A 21,309-nucleotide genomic window follows, 5' to 3' on the forward strand; every position below is an offset into this window, starting at 1 on the left:
CAATAATCCATATTAAAAAAAAAACTGTTGTCTAGAAGAATCATAACTCAATTTTTAATATAATTTTAATTATTTTTTTAATTGTAGCTTTTATTTAATACAATGTACATTACTTTCAAATTATTATTAATTTAGTTCTTTAGTCACTTGTTATCAATTTACTTACATTAGTAAGATAGTTTATGTTTTTATAGTAGTAGTTATATCCATAATGTACCAAATTCATTAAAGCATATGAATATATAAGAGATCACTAAGGTATACTCTGTTGAGGAAAAGTGTACGTACCAACAAAATTTCACAACACTCGATGGAACACACATAAACCTTAGAAAAAGAAATAGAGAAACAAAATTATTTGTTTGACACTTATTATCTATGTCCACAGAAGCACTCAACAAATATATCTATCACATTAGAAGTGATAAAGTAGTTTGGAGGATGAAGATAAGAGTTTGAGGGGATAAGATATCGAGCTCAACTCTCCTTGCTAACATTTCTAACAACTAGTTTGACCAAGACTAAGTAGTGACTATTCATAAAAGGTTCATATAAATCGACGAATCACTCTAGATATTTTTTTGACTAAAAAACGAATCACTCTAGATTAAGTCGTCATTGTCCATATCAACATATTCAACTAACTACGGAAGATAACTTTCCATTTACCTATGACATTAATAGGGTCATTATCCACAAAAGGATGTTAAGATGCTAGAAAGCACCTCCAATTTCGACCAAACATAACAGCGAGGCCAGCCCTCATTATCTTCTCTAAAAACATTAGTCTTTTAAATCATCAGTCATTTGCCATCTCTCACTCAACCGATGGTTCTTCTGTCCTTGAGAATTTCACTCAGAGGTTTGGGATCCTGGAAACCAGCTGATATGCTTTCACGGTGCGAACTTTCACCAACCTTCTTCTTCTTCTTCTTCTCTTCTTTTATTTCTGCAAGAGTCTTGGGCCCTGAAAATGTAGTGGATTCCTGAATAAATCTCTGTTGCTTCACAACTGGTTTCCTGGATACCATAGAAGAAAGAAATGGCCGATTATCTAGATTTTCTCCATAATGCTTTCTTGGCCTATTTTGCTGGAAAGGCCTAAACCTTTCCTTGTTGGCAATTGATAGAGTTTCAACCTCTCTCATCGAACTAAATTCTAATTGTGATGTTAATCTTCTATTTTGCCGCTGACCAGTGCCTTGTCTTTGATGCCTTACTGAGTTTCGAACCATCAAAGAAGGCAAGTCATGTCTTCTTAAGAAGCCTGTGACAGGAGGAACATTGCCCTCCCTTCGTCTCCTCAGATGGTCGCGTAGATCTAAGTCAGAGTCGCAATCAGACATCTCAGCGGCTGACATCCGTATCCTTTTCCTGGAAAATATAGAATCTACAACCATCTCTCTGGAATAACCACAAACTTTTCTTCCATTAGCATTAGTAAAATCACTATCGAAACATCTGTAATCATCACATGTTCCCTGTTCATATAGAATATCAGTGTCTGAGCACAGAGTATCATACTCAACTGTATCTTTAAATTCATACCCCGAGTATTGCTCATTCAGTTCCTGTTCATTCATATCAAGCACTGGTAAATATTCAGAATCATCCTCATAACCCAAGTTCCCAGATTCATCATGAACAAGAACATCAAATCCAGGGGATGATTCCCACCGCTCCTCAGGCTCTACATGACTATTTATTTGCTCATCTGAACTCTGCTCAGTGCTTAAATGAGACATGTTATGAGCAACGCCATCATCTGGTAACAGAGAGTTTGACCGAGTCATAGCAGTTTCTTTGTAGTCAGAGGCAGATAATTCCAAGCAATCACCTTTCTGTTTAACATTTTCAGGTAATGGTACCTGAAGAACTTCCTTTGGCTGAAGTTTAAAATCAGACAAAGCTTTTGGAACAGATAAAGATCGGTCAAAATGTGTTTCACTTGGTGCTGACGCTACACATGTTATATTTCCCGATGAAGTTTTATTTTCTGAGTTGAGTGCCTTACTGCTTCCATTGTCATTCTTCAAAGGCTTTACAGTGAGCAAGCTATCACTAGGCCCATGCAAAAATGAGCATCTGTTGCCTTTGTTGCAAAACCCATTGAAGAAATAAAAACAAGGAACCGTTGTCTTGTTTGCAGGTACTGAAGATTGCAAAGGTTCAGATGGCACTCCAGTGTGCCCATCCAATGGCTGAAAAAATTACAAAAATTAGATGAACAAGGTAACATCCAAGCAGATGGATTAATATTAAACAGGAACAAATAAAAAAATGAATATGAAATTTGGAGGGGGAGTGTGGAAATATAATAGTAACAGAAGAATTTCACAGTATATTTATAAAGCAGTGAATTCGATGTGCCTGTTCATTAATTGGATATTTTAAATCATCAAATCTATTTATCCAAGTAAAATCAATTAAGGAACCGAAATCATCAAGACAACTGCAAGGCAAGAGCCGATGCAAATAATTTAGGAAACAATGGACAAATTATACAAGATGATCTTTTGTCCAATTGTCAAGTGAAAAATGGGTCTCGGTACATTTAAAAAGTACAACTTATTACACTAAACATGGAGTTGATGTATGATTTTGTGTGTTCCAATTTGATATTATAAGAAACACAACAATTTACAATGTGTTCTCAAAGAATTGAAAAATTATACTATAATTTCATATTATTCTATTAACAAGAAAGTACATGTGCACATAATAGATCAGTGTCTTCGATCTGAAATCTTGTACCATCACAACCTACTTTCAGAACAAAACAAGAAACAGATTTAGTAAGAAAACTCTGTCCATTGCTCAGGTGCACTATATGTATAAATCAAGTTTCTGGAAAATGCATCCCGGTCTTTTAAGCACAAAGGCCTTCAATTTAATACTTTATAATAACATTACAAAGTGAAGATCGAAGACCATTTTTTTTACTACTACATTACAATAAACAACCACCATGCCTTTAATCTAGCATCACAAGCTACTTAACAAGTGAGCATAATGTTTTTGCTGGCTGCTGTTACTAGCTAGCTTCAGCATTGCTGCAATGTTCATATTTATTACACTTTATCACGAGCGTATCCTTTTTACAGCATAATAGGTTCCAACAACCAATAAACATAACAATACATTAACTCACCAAAATCAACTATTGGACCACAAAAACCTATCCAAACGGCGCAAATTAAGTCAAACAAAATATCACAGTTTCATGCATTCCACTCTACATATGCGAAAAACTTAAGCAGCAAACCAAAAGTGCAAATGCAGGGCAAAAGTAATGAAGAACTCACAGGGTGTCTAAAAGCACAAGTTGGATTAAGACAATTTCCCGCTAACCAAAACCAGCAATCCCTCGGGTTAAGCCTCGCAATCTCATGATGCCTATACTCACACTCAGCCCCCTGTAAAAAATAAAAATAAAACAGAGTGATTAATGCATCAAATCTCAAGCTAAATATATCGATAAAACTAGTCATTCAAAACAAAAGTTAAACAAGTTTCAGTGTACCTAGCATTGTTCATTTTATTGATATTTAACCTAAATAGAAACTGAAACAATAGCTATGTTTACGTTAATCGAAAATGTAACGACGGTTGGGTTAGAGAAAATGCATTACAAAACAGGAAAAGAAAGAGAAGCAAACGAAAACATTATAAAGAAAATACGCAATAAAATGTAGGAATTGAATGCGCGATCACGGAGAAGAGAGAACCTTCTTGCAAGTGAGGGGTGAAGCTAAGAAATAAACGCAATCGGTGTTACGCTTGAGCAAATCTTCGTCCATGTTTGTGTACTGAAAATGGATTTGAAGAGAAAGAAGAAGCGATCAAGGTTTCATCGATCTTATATCAACATTACGATTTGTACATGTTAATGAGATTATGGCATTGCGAGCGAGAATGTGAGAAGGAGAACCATTTTTCGTTCATTTCAAACAACACGAACAGTGTAGTTTGTTGGGCTTTCAATTGGACTCTAGGATCAGCCCATGTTTCGGAATATCAATATTAAACAAAACGATTTTGGACAAGTATCCTCTAAAAAAAACCATGTATTTTAGAAAATGCAATTTCAAAGGGCATATTTTGTTTGGAATTGAATTTTTTGAAGAACGCAAAATTTACTTTTTCATTTTAAATATGTACATCTAAAGTGATATTGTGGTGTGTGAAAAACTCCTCCTAAAATATATTACATAGGTTATTTTAGTCTTTAAAATATATAAAATTTTGTTTTGTTGATCTCACTATCTTAACAATAGAGACTAAATAATAAATTTCATATTATTTACAGATAATTATTTTCATTTATTTTATTTAGATTAGAGATAGTATTTGAGAGACTAAATTAATAATTTATTCGATGTGTTATTTGTGTTTATCATTAATCACAACTCTACTAATTTTCAACGAATGGTGGTTGGCTATAGTTAGAGCCTAGAGGTGAGCAATGCACAACTCAATTCATTCACCAACCTCGACAGAGACATTTTGGAGTTCAAATCTGACCATGCCTCCAAAAAAATAGATAGACACTAAGTAAAGTCTTGTTTTATACGTGACATTGGGCTCATGGTGGATTCATATCATAGAGCTACTTTGAAGGGTTTCTTCATACAGTATTATGGTCCTAAAAATATGAATACAGGATCTCACAATCGGAGTACTAAAGGTAGAATTAAGCCTTGAAAGATCGCCATCCAACGTGTTGCTTGTTTTGTATCATATAAACTCATTTTTAAAGAGACAATCATTTATTCTTTTTATCACATGACACCATTTAAATTTATAAGACTTAGTAAGATTTTAATGATTTTTAAAAATTATCAAGATTCGTAATAGAGATTTTAAAATATTTATATTATAAGAATTTATAAGATTTGAAAAAAATTTATGAGTTTAAAAAATTTCAAATGACTCAAAAAAATTTAAGCAACTATTGAAAAAAGATGACTATAACGTTATTTCAAATACAATATTTTCAGTACTTGCTCTTTTTATTTGTTAAAATTCAAATTATTCTCAAAAAATTCAACTTCAATTATCAATTCTAAATATTTAAAATCGTGCTATTCATCATTATTCTATCCACATAATCCTCGATAATATATATAGAGAAATTAATAACTTATTTTAATTTCAATAATCGTTACTTTTATATGCAATATTTTAACTGCTGTCATCTCGATTGCCTTTTTTTTAAAATGTGCAAATGTGCAAAGTAGGTCAACAATTCATTTTCATTTTAAGAGTTATATCATAATATTCCCTCTGATCTTAAAATATTAAACAAAAAACAAAAAATAAATCACAGAAAGCTGATGCATTTGAACTAAATTTTAGATCAAATATATCAATTTTTATTAATTAATTTTTGTTTATAATTAAGACCGTAATAGTATATTATATCTTGAAGATTTTTTATAGTCAATGACAATTCTTCAATGAAAAAAAAATATTTTGAACGACGGAAAAGAAAAAAAATATAAATACATAAAAGAAATTATAAAATGGTTGAAAATAATAAAAAAGATGAGAGTCCATCAAAATCAAATAGACGTGAGGAAGATGAAGGATGGAGGAAGGACCTAAGAAAGAGGGAAAAAATTAACAATAAATAAATAAATGAGAATCTATCAAAATCTATGTTTTGAAGACTTTTTTAATGCTACAATATCACTAATAAAAACTCAAAATCTATAGAAATCCAATTTACTAAACAATCTATCAAAATTAAAATATTTTTAAATATCACAACACTAAGTTTCTCTCATTTGAATATCATGATATTTTGTTGTCCTCTTAAAAAAAGTCTTGAAAAACAATTATTTCCGATCTTTTAAAATCTTAATTATAACAAAGAATTTGTTTATTACCAAAAAAATCTTTTAAATTATCTGGATATCCCAATTCAATACATTCCTAAAAGTAATTTTTTTTTGTTGACAAAAATATTTAATTTTATATTTTCAAAAAGCATATATAATCAGACCCTAAACTTTGGGAAACAAAATCCCTTTATTGACAATCACGCCACAAAATTTTAAAAATTCATGAGGCACTTATACAAACAAAATAATTCTCTATCCTCTGCCATTCTAGATTTATTTCATGTTAGAATTTTCATCTGCAGCTAACTGTTTGTCTTCCGAAAACCATTACAATACACGAATTCTGCAGCAATCAATTAGTGCTTGGCATGCCCTCTTCACATGCTAGAAGCCAAAATTTCTCAAAATTTGTAAACCATTTGTTCAGTGTACCCAGCCTCTTTGAGTAACCCAGATACCTGCAGCAAATCAATCCAGTAGCGCATGATTACAAAGATCCAAGACATAAATTCAGACCCAGCACACGATTTAATTTCATACCTCTCCTTGTGTCCAGTCCTTGGCCTTTTCACCAGATACATGTTTCATCATCCCAGGAGGACCACACACCTGAAATGCAAATGATAATAAGGTTGAGCATTACCGGAAGAAGTTTAGCATAATGATGAAATTTTGCAACAACCACCACCACAATCTGTTCTGTTAATCCTTAACAGCAAAAAATTGAAAAACATTGACATAGAATAACATGAAAAGCGGACTATCTGGCATAATCCTCTCAATGAAAATCAAAATTATTTGTCATGGAAGGAGCACTAAATATTTCAACAAGTTTCAGCTTTCAAGCACAAAGCATCGAGTCTAAATTCTGAACTCATTCGCCAAAGAGCCTTGATTCAGGTAGCACCAAATCCTATTGGGGACTACTTGACCCAAGGTTCTAGCGAGGCCACATTGCCCTTACTTCAATTTACTCTCAAGTCTCACCCTCCTGGGCTCCGGCACACAATAAAATAAAAAAATCTCAATGACAATATGAAACACATTATTTTATCTCGGGAAGACATTTCAATTTAGTTCATATGTACTTGCAGAGTTGCTTCTGATTAGATGCAGCTATCCGGCTAAACAATCTGTATGGGTAACCAAAACAACAGGTTGTGGAAGTGCTATATTAATCATTATATGGGTAGATTTCAACCATTATCCAAATAATAGACACTTAATATTCTCCAAGAAAAAAAACGAAAGAAAGAAAATCATTTTTTAATTTCCCTGTAGGTTCAAATATTTTCTGTCAATGCTATATAACTTTTATATGAAAAGCAAAACTCACAAGTATAAGGGTATCATCACTAGGAGCAGGTAAGCCTTTCACAACCATATCCTTTGATATGTAACCTGCACCTCCTTTCCAATTTTTTGTTGGATTATCTACAGTGTAGAATATCTGCAAATTTTGTTCAAAAAATAATTTATGTACTCAAAATAATGATAGATTGACTAACCATAGTAACTTTTCTAAACAATATTTTTACCTTTAGGTTTGGGTGGCTTGATTCTAGAATGTCAAGCTTCTGTTTAAGCAGTATGTCGTCTGGGGAGATATTAGCATAAAGCAATGATATCTGTAAATGTACGAGGCCATCATAAGGGAAAATATTATCATGTATATCACACAAAAATTAATCATACTTGGTATGCATAAAGCCATAATTCATAGCTTATTCTTTTCATAATTAAGAATAAAGAAACACAAGCTCTATAATCATAACGTACATATTGGGAGGATGTAATGTAGAGGTTTCAAACCTACCTGAGTTTTGTCATCAGAATTCTTCAATACAGCTTCAATTACCTGAAGCATAGGAGTAATTCCTGTGCCGCCGGCAATCTGTGTGATGCAATAGAAATTGGGAAGAGAGAACTCAAGTAAGTGCAACACAGATTGCAAAATGAGATTTAATGTACTCACAGTCATACCATTATATTGAATGGAATACTTAGAACAACAAAGTTAGAGGCATAAAGTGCATGTTTAAGACAGATCGATAAAGGCATTTCAAACATACTTTTAGGGAAAGTAACAAATTTTTCATTTTCCTTTTCAAATTTAAAGGCATGCTTGTAACTCTCTAAAGGCTACCAAACAAGCTTAATTTATTTGTAGATGGATCATTTAATTGATGGTGTTGAACAACAACCAGAGCAAATATGCTTACCATGCCGATATTCTTCTTCATATTAGGAGTATATTTGAACTTCTCAATGGGCCTGAAAGAAACAGTGCCTTTACTATAGAAAGTGTATGCATGAAAAGTATTGTTTTGAGCTTGAATTGTTATTGCGAATGACATACCCTTTCACTTCAACCACATCACCTGGTTTTAAGCTTGCAAAATGCTGGCTCATTTTTCCTTCAGGATACACCTGCAACAGTTTTAAAAGTAAATCAACGTAGTGCCTCTTTAAAAGGGCCTACTAGATGGTCTAAGACATAAGAAAAGAAATGCCCTCACATATGTTGACATACCTTGATTAACAAATCAAAATATCCCTTGGATTCTGGATCTGATATAGGAGTATACCTGATGATTCAAACACAAACACCCTCCTAAGCCAATCTCAATGAAACGTCAACAATAAGCTAAAAATTATAACAATCTTATGCGCGGGCGTGACATTGAGTGGAAATTTTAAGCATTATTATTATTTTTTTCTGATCATTAAGATAAAGAATAGAGGGGAGTTAAAGTAGTCAGGATTAGTCAGAAATGCCACTTATTTCAAAGGGCACCAGAAACGAAATATGTGAAGGAAGGAGTAACATGACAAAAAAATAAAGCAAAGTAAAATGTACAAAAGAAACGAGAGATGCAAAAACTGTCTTTTAAGGTAGAAAATAAAGTATATGATGCCCCTCCAATCTTTGTTTATTTAATTTACAACAAAAAACAATTATGAGGACAGCCTAAGTGGAAAAAATGCACCCGGACTGAACGATTTTAATAGACATTTCTTAGGGGCAGTTAGGGAGTTAGTTACTAATAGGCAATTAGATAGAAGGGTGGAGGGAATCATTCTGTACATTTGATAGTTGTGAAAGGAGAAAATCTTTGTGGGGAAACCCTTGGGGAGAATTATATTCTCCATTTCCTGCTCAGTTTTCAATAATACATTTCTATTCTTTTGATTTGTTCTATCTTTTTTCTTTTGATTTTGCCTTGGTTCCTAACATTTAGCATCAACAACACAGGGTTAAGAGAAATGTCAACAAGCATTCTGAAAAGCTTTACAAATTAATCATACTAAGGCTGTCAACGACAGAGAAAAATAAGTACAGTGACAAAGAAAACGAAAGCTACAACTTAATAATATTAGAACAATCATGAAGGTTTTTGGACTGAATACATCCTGAAGGTTACGGGATCAGGTGCCAGAATAAAGAAAGATCTGAAGACAAAGTACACTCATTGTCTCAACAAGGAAACTTACGGACGTATGACATATTTTGGTTTTTCTTCAGCATCTTGTCCCAATGGAGCCCTGCAAAGGTACATAAACTTTTAGACTACACTGTAGTGAAATACACACATACATACCCTAATAGCACAACCACATCAAACATCAACGATCTATCACACCTGGTAAGAATGCATGAAGCAACATCCAAACCCAAGTTCTTAGTGGGATCAAACGAAAACCTGGGGTACAGACATACAGTTACAGAGTTAGAGAAACAGATATAAATACAAGATGAAACCTGTTATGGCATTTTCTTCCATGAAATTAAAAATATTGAATTCATTTGGCTATATGATAATGAATACATGCAACACCAAAGAATCGACATCTTGTATGATTTGATCCCAAGTTATCGTCTTATGCCTCAGTTGCAGTACATACTATGATAAGCATTTCAGTTCTCCCAACAAGCAATTTTTTAACAAAATGCATCCTACGTGATAAGTATAATTCCTATATGGAATATTATTTGGCTGATAATGTGAAATATTGCATATGCACTTAATGGTGACATTAAATTGAAAAGGAAACAAAAAATTAGGGGAATGAAATTTCTTATAATAAGGTCTGGTTTGTGAGCTTAAAAATGAGGGACCAAATAGTAAAATTGCAATATTATGAGAGGCTAAACCACAGTTTGCCAATGATTATGCTTACTCAAGCATCACTATAGCTCCAAAAGGCACCAAACAATGTTATTCAAGCATCACTACGCTTTCTAATGTCAGTAGCCAGGTTGCCATTTTTAATGATTATTGTTACGAATCCTTAACAACAAGTAACTTGAATTTTAAGCAGAGTTGGAATAAATTGTTTCTATATAGAAATACAAACCCACAATTCATTTCATTTGAGTAATATCACAATTACAATTTGTTGAAAGACGAATTTACCAATTTAAGGAAGAGAAACACCATCACATGACTAGACTATAGAAAGGCACAAATTATTACACTCAACAAAATACGGTGAGATATTTAAGATGCATCCAAATTCATGATTTGCCATAAAGGATATATACCTGTATAAGTGGGTATTTTGACTGACCCTGGCAGTATCTTGCAGCTTAAATTCAACCCATTTATCAGGAACAAGTGCTGAAAAAAAAAAGTAAAATCTTCTTTGTCATACATTGGAAGCAGAAATTAATCACAAATTAGAATGCAAGCTATAAATATTTATAGGGACAGAAATGTCTTTGCCACAATAATTCATCTGTACAGATCAATCCAAAACCTTCACCGAAATTTTCTCAGATAAAATATGTCACACCATAACATTATACCCAAAGAACAGTCAGAATCATATTCAACGATATCAAATTGTTATCAATTCCAACTTAGGAGGAAACTCACCGATATTTTTAGTTTTAATTTCCTCTTCTCCAATTTGTTCGGAGTGAACCTAAAAAAAGTCAGCAGAAACTTAATTAGAGAACTAATCATATCATATTAATGAAGATGACAAAAAGGATCGACGAGAAAAGACGAAGAGTGAAAGAAAAATGAGGAATTAATTACCAGATTGGGAGAGGAAGAGTAGTAAAGGTAAGAGAATCCACCGGAAATGGCGGCAATAGCGGTAAAGGGAAGGTGGAAATTGGTACGGGAGGATTTGGATTGGGAAGCGAATGCGATCGGAGTGGAAGTTGCAACTCTCCTTAAGAAAGCCGCCATGTTTGATTCAGAAATGGTGAAGGAAGTAAACAGCAGATTCTACAATAACACAAAACGGGGTTTAACCCAACAAGCTGAGTACTTAAACGACCAGTCGTTGCACTTGCTTCATAAACTTTTTTTTTTTTTTAGTTTAATCCTTATCATTCTTATTTTTTACAAAATATTTTTGTGCAACTCATTTCTTACCATTAAACATTGACTATATATTATTATTAAATTGAGCTTAATGACACATTTGAAATTTAAATGTTGATTCCATACATTATAGAAGATTAGTCATTTTGAAAGACTTAATGTGGTTCATATGTTTTAATTTCTGATAAATTTGTCTATTTTTTAATTTGATAACTTATTTATATTGAATTTCTATTTTTTAGGTATTGTAATTTCTATTTTTACGTAAAAATATATTTAAATAAAATAATATAAAAATAGGAGTTTAAAATAATAATGAAAATTTAATATTTAAGTTATAATTCAACTTATAAATATTGTTAAATTTAATGTATTATTTCAAATTAAAACTTAAAATCTTATCATTTCATAAATATACGATAATATTTGTTATTTTATCTACAAAGATAAAAAAAATGAAAACTTTAAAAAGTAAAAATATATAAAATAAAAAAAATTAAAAGTGTCCAAGCTCACAAAAGTAAAAGTACAACAAAATTATGCGAGGAGTAGAGACTCCTCTAACAACAGTAACCAATAAATAAGAAAGTATTTCCTAACAATGATCACAAAAGATTCAGCCATCAATAAAAAGTATTTGGACTAAATCACAATCACGCCTAATATTAATAAGCACAGCTACAGAAGGACCTGAATGAATTTTCTTTACTCTCTTGTATGGAGTCTACATAGCCTAATCTAAATTTTCAATGTACCCAAACAAATCTATTGCATACTTTTCTTCTTTCTTATTTATTTATTAGAAAGTAATGCATACTTTTCCAATCTTGAACATGGTTCTAAGTCAAGTTCAAAGTTTTATATTTTTTATTAAGCAAATGTCGATGCCAAGAGTCTTAACTCATAAGACTATCGATAATGAAGTTTTCCTTATTTAAATGTTTAATTAGGTATATTGGGTATAAAGTATACATTTATAAATTTTCATATAAATATCTAATAAACACTAAATTCCTTCAATTCAACATCTTAAAAAATATTATTAAATGAGTCATAATTCTATATATAATTACATTTCAACAAAATTTATTTATTTATTTAATATATTAATTAGAACTCCAAAAAGTGATGAGAGAGTGTTAATTATTTACTAAGCATTAATCCTAATAGGCATCACACTTTTAAAGATGACAATGGATGTACATATTTAACAAAATGCTGATTACCAGAAAGAACCTACATAGTGGATGTCCTAAGGACAATAGTTAATGATTCAAATATAAAAGTTTTAAATTGAAATTGTACTGAAAATTGTCTATATTTTGTGAATTTTGTTTTTTTTTCTTATATTAAGTTTATATTTTTGAATCTTTAACAAACACCCTTAGAGCAAGAACACCGTTAGCAATTGAGTTTAGGTATCTTTATAAATAAAAATTAATATTGAATATTTTGTATTAAATTATTATTTCATATTTTTGTTAATACTATAATTAAAATGTTAGTTTGTTTATCTCTTTCTCTAAGAAGCTTCATTGTTAACATATTATTTAGAGTTTGATGTGATTCTCGTTGAACTTTCTCGCCATAATTTTGTTGTCGAATTCTCAAAAAATTAGGAATGTAATCTAGAATTTGACTACTTTATCTTTTTCGGTGTGGTTATATTTACTTTATTTTAGTGATTGGTTATTTGGTTGTTCCTATCTGATTTTCTTGATTTGCTTTTGAATTTTAAAATTTTGAAAATGTAATTTAGAGTTAGACTATTTTATCTTTTTCAGTGTGGTTATGTTTGCTTTTTTTTTTTTAATAATTGATTTTTATATTAATTCTCTCATTTATTTATTTATTTGTTTTTCGATCTTAAACTTCTAGAGTTGGATTTCTTGTTGGGTTTTAAAATATATAATATATTTTGTTATATAGGAGTATTTTGCATTATGAATTTTTTTATTACTAAATTTTACATTACAAGGTAAGGTTAATCTTCTTGAAATTTTTTCTTGTCTCTTTTTATAAGATCATTTTTAATTTTTCAACCACATTAATTATTTATTTACTTAAAATATTCTCAATTGTGTATATCTGTTTAGACATTCTGTAATAATAAAAACATAACTATTTCTTTTTTTCAAAAATAAACTAATAACATTAGTCAAATTATCAACAAATTTAATACAATGATTAACTTTGTTTTAATTCTAATGATTTGGTCTACATAGAGATGAAGAGATGAAGGTTGTAGTTAATTTGACAAACAAATTTGATTTACTAATAAGCTAATTTACAAACTTTCAATAGCGGTTAACTTCTTCTAGTAAGAAAATAAACAAACTGAGCTTATCCAAGATTGATGGGTCCGGTTGTATTAGATAATTTATAAGTTATATTTACAAAACTGAGCTTTCATCCAAGATTGATGGGTCCGGTTGTATTTTATTGTAAAATGTCACCAAATTATATTATTCCAAAATGGGTCTAATGATTTGTAGATAGATGATGACCCATTGCCAGTGTATTATAGACACGATGACTTACTTGGATGTTGACAATCCTAGTACACATCCTTCTCATGATGGAATCTACATCCTTCACCCTAGCTAGAAGCTTCATCTAGACATTGAATTATTCAAAACAATAATCAAATGCCCAAGCTTAAAGTCATATCGGTTGGCAAGCCTTGGGTTAGGGAAATTTCCAATTACTTGAATGTTGAATCTAAAATTAATCTTTTGCTTGTAGGGCAAATGGATATTGTTCCCAATGTATGAAAAAATTATTTATTTTTCCAAAAAAGCAAATATATTTATTAGTGAGAACTTTTAACCCCTGTAAAATAAAAATTAGCACTATTAACAAATACTTTATTTGATTTTATATATAACAGAGTTGATTTTAAACAAATATATAAATTTTTATTGATTCAATTTTCTTTTATATTTAGAATGGAAGATAATATATAATAATGCAAAGTGGGGACAACTATTGAGCATAACTTCATAAGCCAAATATTGCTTTGGAAAAAACAAAAGTTATTTCATAGGCCAGTGTACATGAAAAATAAACTAAGGAAAGGGGTTGGGACACAAAAGAAACAAATGGTATCTAATAATTTAGTAGGACAAACAAACCGCAGTGACGTATCACATGTAGCCGAAGATCTCATAAGTTAACAAAATTTTAATGGACGGACCATAATATCACATTCACTATCTTCTGAAAGATATACAATGGTAATTCCTTAGAGATATAAGATATTAATAATTAACATGTTGCAACTTGCAAATAATTGGTAACTAATAACTTACCATTGATAAGGCTAGACAGCAACATCCCAAAAAACCGTATATGACAATTATGTTAAGGCTCCTCAAAATATTGGAGGATCGCTTTGTTACCTCAATACCTTTCTGCTTTTTAAGTACCAACACATTATATTAAAGACATGTATGGTGTACGACACAAGATACGTATCCGTGTCTAAAAGTGACATATGCAACTACATTTAAACACTTCTATTTTTTTTTAATTTATTAACTATGTCCACGAGTCAATGTCAATATTGTGTTTGTTGTTTGTATCTATATAAGCGGATTACAGAGTAGGATCACTATTTTGTTTGTAACTAGCATCCTTTGAGATTATTTGAACAACAATTGCCCTTTAGTCAGAGATTCTGTTGTGAGGTATCTGGCACAGAAACTGATGTCAGCTAGTGTACCATTTCACGGTTCAATGTAGGTTCTGGATTTTAGTGCTGTGTTGATAACTGACTGTAACAAAACTTTCATGTACACTTGTCAGCTTTACACTAGTGATATTACAAGACTAATGGGAAAAAAAACATATATACATATTCAAGAAAAGCATTCACGAAAAAAAAAACATCTTACGCATAAACTTGGTTGTTAGAGATGCTAGAAAGGAGCATATTGATGTCCATACAAACACTGAATCATCCCCCAATTCTAATTGGTGATGCCTTTAGAAAGAGAACACATACTCAATACAGAAAAAGATCATCAAATTCAAGTATATCTTCAGTTTTTCTTACTGATGAGAGTGGAAACTATGAGGAACAAGGTAGTGCTACTTCTATGCTAAGCCAACAAAACACTATTGGTGTTATAGGAGGAGTATCAGTTCTATCAACTCTTGTTTTCTTAGAAAAGCTAGCTTGTTTTGGTTCAAGGAATGGTAAAGAATGTCCACCTTTTGTTGTATGCAGTGATCCTGTGTTAACCAGGGTGCTTTCGTTGCGTGGTTCTTCTTTTCCTTCTGTTAGAAACAGAATGAATCACATTAAATTGAATCAGGAGCTGGTGGTTCAGAATTTGCGGCACAAAAAGAACATTCTTCAGCAGTCTGGAGCTTGTGGTTTCGCCTTGCCTTGTCATCTGTCACATGCTTGGCATAGTGAAATTTCTCAGGACAGTTCTCTACCTTTTCTTCATGTTGGTGATTGTGTAGCCACAGAACTCAAGAATGCTAAGTTGAAGCCTATTCATGCTGCAAATACCGTCCGAATTGGACTGCTCACTACAGATCCGTCCTTTGTAGTATGTTATTACCAAGATAAGCTTCAAAGTCAGGTATGAGAACCTGTGCCTTGCACAGGGAAAAATTCATCAAAAGAATATATGTTAGTTACAATTTATAACTTGTTGTGTTAAATTATTGAACAGCAACGACGTTTAACAACGATTATATGGTGGTGAAATATTGATATGCAGGGTTTTGAAGTAGTACTGCTAGACAAAGCAACGGAGGAACATATACTAGTACCTGCAATGGAGGCTTTGCAGAGAAAAGACATAGAAGGAGCAAGGAATTTGCTGAGAATTGCAATCCATGTTCTTTCGGTAAGGGGAGTGAATGTGGTGATACTGGCCTCTGATGATTTGGTGGGAATTCTGCCTCACAATGATCCTCTTCTTAGGAAATGTATAGATCCTATGGATGCTTTGGCCAGGTCAACTATACATTGGGCAGAAACAACAGCAAAGGTACCTGGGAGATTTTAGTTTTCCTTTTTCTTTTTTCCAAAATCTTGGCTTATTGGAGAATTTCTGTAAAAAAAAAAAAACATATTCACGTGAAATTAGTGTCTTTTATAATAATATTAGTAAGTTCATTGATAATATAGAACATGAGATGTACATAGAAAATAGTGTGCAATAAAAAAATTGAGCTCTCCATAATGAAGAGTGATATCTTCAGAACAGTTTGATGAGAACTTTACATCAGCAGAAAAATGATCTATAAGACTAAAGATATAACTCTATTCTCAAAGTGGCCTTGGAAACAGAATTTTTGCCACCATTTAAATTTTTTCATGGTATCAATAGGTTTTATTTTGGTCAATATGGATTCAATAGGCTGTTTTGAATTACATCAATCAACATCATTTAGTGTACATTTTGATCTGAGAATGTCCAAGAGGAAATAAGACGATGGGCTATCGCAATATTGAATGTATTTATTTATAAATTCAACCAATAAAAGTAGCATGATACAGGTACAAGTGTGTTAATTCATCATTAATGCTTAGTAAACTAATTAAGAGTTTTGAAAAAACTTGACATATTCAAGATGATAAGTTGATAACTCTGATATAAGTTACTTATATCATGATCAAACCAACATAGAAATAAAGTGAGGGAAAAAAAAAGGTTGATGGAATTAATTTCAATTGTTAATATCTAATAAATTTTACTATTAAAACAAACTTTTCGAGGCAGCAATTTATAAGGTCAATCGTTTGCAAATAATTCGTTTTTAACAATGAGTTGAGTAAGTTGTAAGACTTATTGTGAGTTCTTAAGGATTGCACTATTTTGGAATAAGAATGAATGGATTATTTCAAAGTGATGTGGTACAGTATAACTCACTAAAACTACCCATGATGAGTTGTGCCATTAGAGTCTAATACTGCTATTAGTAAAACATAAGGGCAGTTGTCCACATTGAAAGCATCTCAATGAAGCCAACTTATCATGTGATATATAAATAATCACATTTTCACAAATGAATATAAATGAATATTCAACCTATTTAAGGCCTGAATTTTGGTTCAGAAATTTGACCAATGTAAACCCAAACCAAAATCCCACACAATTTCGAAAATCCATCGAAATACCCCTCATAAACTGACAAATGACACCTCTATGACTATAAATCTGTAACAATTAAAAGTTTAAAAAGCAATAAAGGCGATGACTACATTTCCAAAATTATTTGTCAGTTGAGGGGTGTTTCCTAGAGCACATAATTCATCAACTCAGGTCTCCACAGTACTTGGTAAGTTGTGAAGAACAAGCGGTAAATCATCGATCCAATCACCATAAATACGATTGATCTTCTTGTTCACTTTCAACCGAAGTAAATGCTTCTTAGTCTGCTCCTCTTCCTTTGCCACAGGTTGACTTGCTATTAAGGTAGTAGGTGGTGCATCAATGGCAGAAACTGATGTTGGAATGATGATAGCTTTTGTTGAATTTGCTACGGCACCCGCAATTTCAGCTTCGACGCGCCCACCAAAAGCTTGTAACTCTGATTTGCAAGACAACCAATGTTAGAAGGAGATAGATGAAAACCAAACAGTTTCAATTGTTATAATCACCTTACTTCTATAATGTAATTTTTGTTAACAAATCACAATATGCAAATTCATGTTATCACCACATAAATGAGCAAGACTTTTTTAAAATATAAAAAGTCTGTGGCCACAATTGTGGCTGAGACGTTAAGGTTTTTGAATTCAGTCATCACAACTGCAGCTGCAATAGCCATATTTCACCTCAATATTAAGGATTGCCACATGGCTGCAATTTAAAACCTTGGAAATGAGCAATGTACCTCCAAATTATTGATAAGTCATACATCATATTTATAGGCAACCATCAGCACAAGGCAATACCTCAATCACATGGTATAATTGATAAAGTCAATCAAGTAGTTCATGATCATGTGACCCTATTGTCCAATCACTTTGGGAATTATCGACAGCCTATGTTGCATGGATACGGGTAAAGGTACAATACCAAATATGAGATTTTTCAAAAAAGTAAAGTATTGACGCCTTCAATTTTTTTTTAAATATATATAAAAAATTGTGCAAACTTCAATAGATTGTATAAAAGATAGAAACAAAAAATAAGTATATAACATAAAAATATATAAGGAGACGTCTTTCCTATTTTACTACGTTACATATCAAAATAGAATCACAAAATAAATATAAGAAAACAATAACATCAGGATAAGAATATATGACATTTACATCACAAGAAATAGGAATGTACAACATAATGGGAAAAGTATCAACATCATAAAAAAAATCAATGAGAAAAACTCAATTTTAAATATTTTTACCAAACAAAACGATAAACGTATTTTTATTTATTGGACCGCGAGTACATACAGAGTATCTACGCGTACCCAAGTGGAGTATCCAACTTTTGTTTTTATTTTCAAAGTAAATTTGGTACATACTCAGTGTAACCACATGTACTGGCTTCTTGAGAGGGGTGGCCATGACCACCCCAAAATTTTCATCTTGGAGGAAATATCATATGTTTCGCATAGTATCACCATCTTAAATGCGTCGCAGTGGCAGTGTAATGGGACTGCGCCTTTGTTCTCCTGAGTTCGAGTCCTGCTCGCCGCATTTTATATTTTTATTTTTCCCCAAAATGTTATATCCAGGGCTTGAACTGCAGTACCAAAGGTAAAACTCTACCTAAAAATAATGGCTCCCTCAAAAAAGTCTCTCGAGCTCCGCCACTAATACCTGGTACGAGTACAACACCCGTTAGGGTACGACTTCAATTTTAGATTACCCATGCTTCATAGTCAATCACAGAAAGGAAAATTTTCACAAAATACTCCAAACTACAAAAAATTGCAGTCGAGTATCAAATATCAAGTCGTGGAAAATATCGATTGCGGCGACCCGCCAAAAATCCATCATATAAACATGGTATTGCGGCTTATGGTAGCTGACACAAAACCTGCCATGCCATGGCACTGGTACAACGGAAATTTGACAACAATGAGATAAAGTTATCATTAATTACAGAAAAGAGCCATCTAGAACCAGTGATGATAAATGGCGGCAATGGCAGAATGTCGCGGCAAATTTTTGGACAACCGCCATAGGCAGTTTGTGAAGGAATGCCACCATGGCAGCGACATGGGCTGTAATGGCATGTGAAAGAATGCCTGCCATGGCAGTGACAAAGGCTGTAATGGCATGTTTATATCGCCGGGTTTTTGGCCTTCTGCCATCAACAACACTGTCTACTTGTCTAGAACCAGCTTTGCCTAGAAGCAGGGGTTTATGTCAAACCAAACACAGCAATGAAAACCATACACATTCATAATGTACTATAAATTTGTACATCATATCACAGAAAATGACCTTCAATACATCATCTAGAAAATAAAAAAACAAATTTCATATGATTGAACAAAACAAAACAGTATCATCATCATCATATGATAAAACCATAACCAATAATCAAGACACATGAGATTTGATTACCTTCAAGTCCATGAGCAAAGTGACAATCATCTCCAAAGGGACAGTGCCCAGTATGTTCCCACTTGAGACACAGTTTAGTCTTCCAATAAGTTCCCTTTGTTTGCTTGTTGACAGCCCTATTCCCATCCAAATTATTAGTACCATCCCCATATGACTTAGGGGAACCATTAGTCCCAATGCTTATTGTAGTACTCTCTCTTGAATTCCTAGAATCATCCCTAAACTTTGCAGGATCCTCATGAAGAAAATTACACTTATCACCATAAGGACATTCCTCACCATTATAAAACTTCTTGCACAGCTTCATCTTGTGTATGATTTTCTGATCATCATCCCAATTCCCCGCCACCAACGCATGCAGCTGTTCGTCGTTGCGCGAACCAACCAGCTCCTGCCAATTTGGTGGTGGCTTCCTTATGTCTTCAACCCCATGAGCAAAGTTACAATTTTCACCGTTTCTACAACTACCAAGCTTGAACTTAACACAAATTCGAGTCTTGAAGAAAATGTGGCTTGTTCCTTTGTTTGATGGAGGCTGAACCATCATCCTTGGAGGATGATTGTTGTCAGAAATTCTTGCCCTTTTGAATGAAGGGGGTTGATCAAAGTGTTGATTGTTCATTGGGAATTGAGGCCTCACTTCAATGACATCACTGTTTGTGGCGAAATGCGGCGGTGACATCCTAAAGGTTGGAATGTTGTCCGGAAAAGTCATGGCTGTTGTCGAAAGGTAAAGATTTTGATCAAATTCAGTGAATTTTTTTTATTTGATTATTGGTAGGTCAATCAGATCAACATTTAGAAAAAATTTATAACTGAATCAATAAATTGTATAAAGTTGCAAATACTTACATGCAATGCAAGGTTGATCAAATAATGAAAGCCCAAAAAACCCGAAAAGAAAAGAGAGATGCGAAGAAGGAATTTTGGGGAAGAAAAAAAAAACAAGAAATTTGGAAGACCCAGGTGAGAATGTTGGTAGAGAAACAAGAATGGGTGATGAAAGTTTGATTTTTATTTTCAGGGTTTAAAAGGAGAGAAGAAGAGAGTTAAGAAAGAAAAAAAAAACGTATATATAGGGAAGCAATGCAAGATTTAAGGTTTTTTTAGTTGGTTTAACAAAGACAAAACCCTAGCCGCTAAACACTCTAATCACTTTCACTAATAACTAACTAGGTGGACAACTGTGACCGTCGGATCAACCGAGCTCATCAGATTTTGTTATGCATGAGCACACTAAATTGTGTTTCCATAATTTCACTAACCACTATAAATGTCTTTGTATAGAGTTGTCAAAAATGAGCTTGTTCAAATAGATTAGACTGCCAATCCTGATAACACACAGCAATTAGACCTAATAATTTTAATTTGAATGTTTTTAGGATTTTTAATGGATCCAAATAAATCCTTTATCCATTTGAATTATTTTGGATATTGGACAATCTGCAACCCACATAATTAATTTTAAAAAATATAATAAAATTGATCTAAAAAAACCAAAAAGAGATACAACCTACTTAAAGTTTTATCTATCCATAACCGAACACATTATTCATTTTGATTATGATTCTAATTA

General features: G+C 32.3%; 4 protein-coding genes across 6 annotated transcripts; 1 reads left to right on the forward strand and 3 right to left on the reverse strand.

Moving 5' to 3' along the window:
* Positions 1-340: 340 nt before the first annotated feature.
* On the reverse strand, positions 341-4,109 carry LOC101489556 (zinc finger CCCH domain-containing protein 32-like). Its single transcript, XM_004508463.4, has 3 exons — positions 3,729-4,109; positions 3,306-3,416; positions 341-2,201 (listed from the first exon to the last, which is right to left on the reverse strand). Exons 1-3 carry the CDS (start codon positions 3,798-3,800, stop codon positions 822-824), a joined length of 1,563 nt encoding a protein of 520 aa, XP_004508520.1. The 5' UTR covers positions 3,801-4,109; the 3' UTR covers positions 341-821.
* A 1,905-nt stretch (positions 4,110-6,014) lies between these two features.
* On the reverse strand, positions 6,015-11,118 carry LOC101489874 (NADH-cytochrome b5 reductase-like protein). The gene is made up of 13 exons (XM_004508464.4): positions 10,892-11,118; positions 10,727-10,775; positions 10,393-10,468; positions 9,491-9,550; positions 9,342-9,392; positions 8,380-8,434; positions 8,206-8,276; positions 8,069-8,120; positions 7,663-7,740; positions 7,385-7,474; positions 7,183-7,296; positions 6,387-6,455; positions 6,015-6,304 (listed from the first exon to the last, which is right to left on the reverse strand). The coding sequence occupies exons 1-13, from the start codon at positions 11,045-11,047 to the stop codon at positions 6,248-6,250; spliced, it is 978 nt and encodes a 325-aa protein (XP_004508521.1). The 5' UTR covers positions 11,048-11,118; the 3' UTR covers positions 6,015-6,247.
* A 3,721-nt stretch (positions 11,119-14,839) lies between these two features.
* On the forward strand, positions 14,840-17,905 carry LOC101490752 (uncharacterized). The gene is made up of 3 exons (XM_004508467.4): positions 14,840-15,780; positions 15,922-16,194; positions 17,609-17,905. Exons 1-3 carry the CDS (start codon positions 15,103-15,105, stop codon positions 17,627-17,629), a joined length of 972 nt encoding a protein of 323 aa, XP_004508524.1. The 5' UTR covers positions 14,840-15,102; the 3' UTR covers positions 17,630-17,905.
* LOC101490210 (zinc finger CCCH domain-containing protein 39) lies at positions 17,170-20,839 on the reverse strand. 3 transcript variants are annotated; one of them, XM_073364057.1, is made up of 4 exons: positions 20,586-20,838; positions 19,734-20,450; positions 18,930-18,980; positions 17,170-17,740 (listed from the first exon to the last, which is right to left on the reverse strand). In XM_073364057.1, exons 2-4 carry the CDS (start codon positions 20,446-20,448, stop codon positions 17,469-17,471), a joined length of 1,038 nt encoding a protein of 345 aa, XP_073220158.1. In that variant the 5' UTR covers positions 20,449-20,450; positions 20,586-20,838; the 3' UTR covers positions 17,170-17,468. The 3 variants fall into 3 exon arrangements, with proteins under 3 accessions (XP_073220158.1, XP_073220159.1, XP_004508522.1); XM_073364058.1 differs by having other exon boundaries at positions 19,734-20,839; XM_004508465.4 differs by lacking the exon at positions 18,930-18,980 and having other exon boundaries at positions 20,586-20,829.
* Positions 20,840-21,309: the final 470 nt, after the last annotated feature.

The sequence above is a fragment of the Cicer arietinum genome, chromosome 7 (genome assembly GCF_000331145.2).
Source record: "Cicer arietinum cultivar CDC Frontier isolate Library 1 chromosome 7, Cicar.CDCFrontier_v2.0, whole genome shotgun sequence".
In the NCBI taxonomy this organism is placed as follows: Eukaryota; Viridiplantae; Streptophyta; class Magnoliopsida; order Fabales; family Fabaceae; genus Cicer; species Cicer arietinum.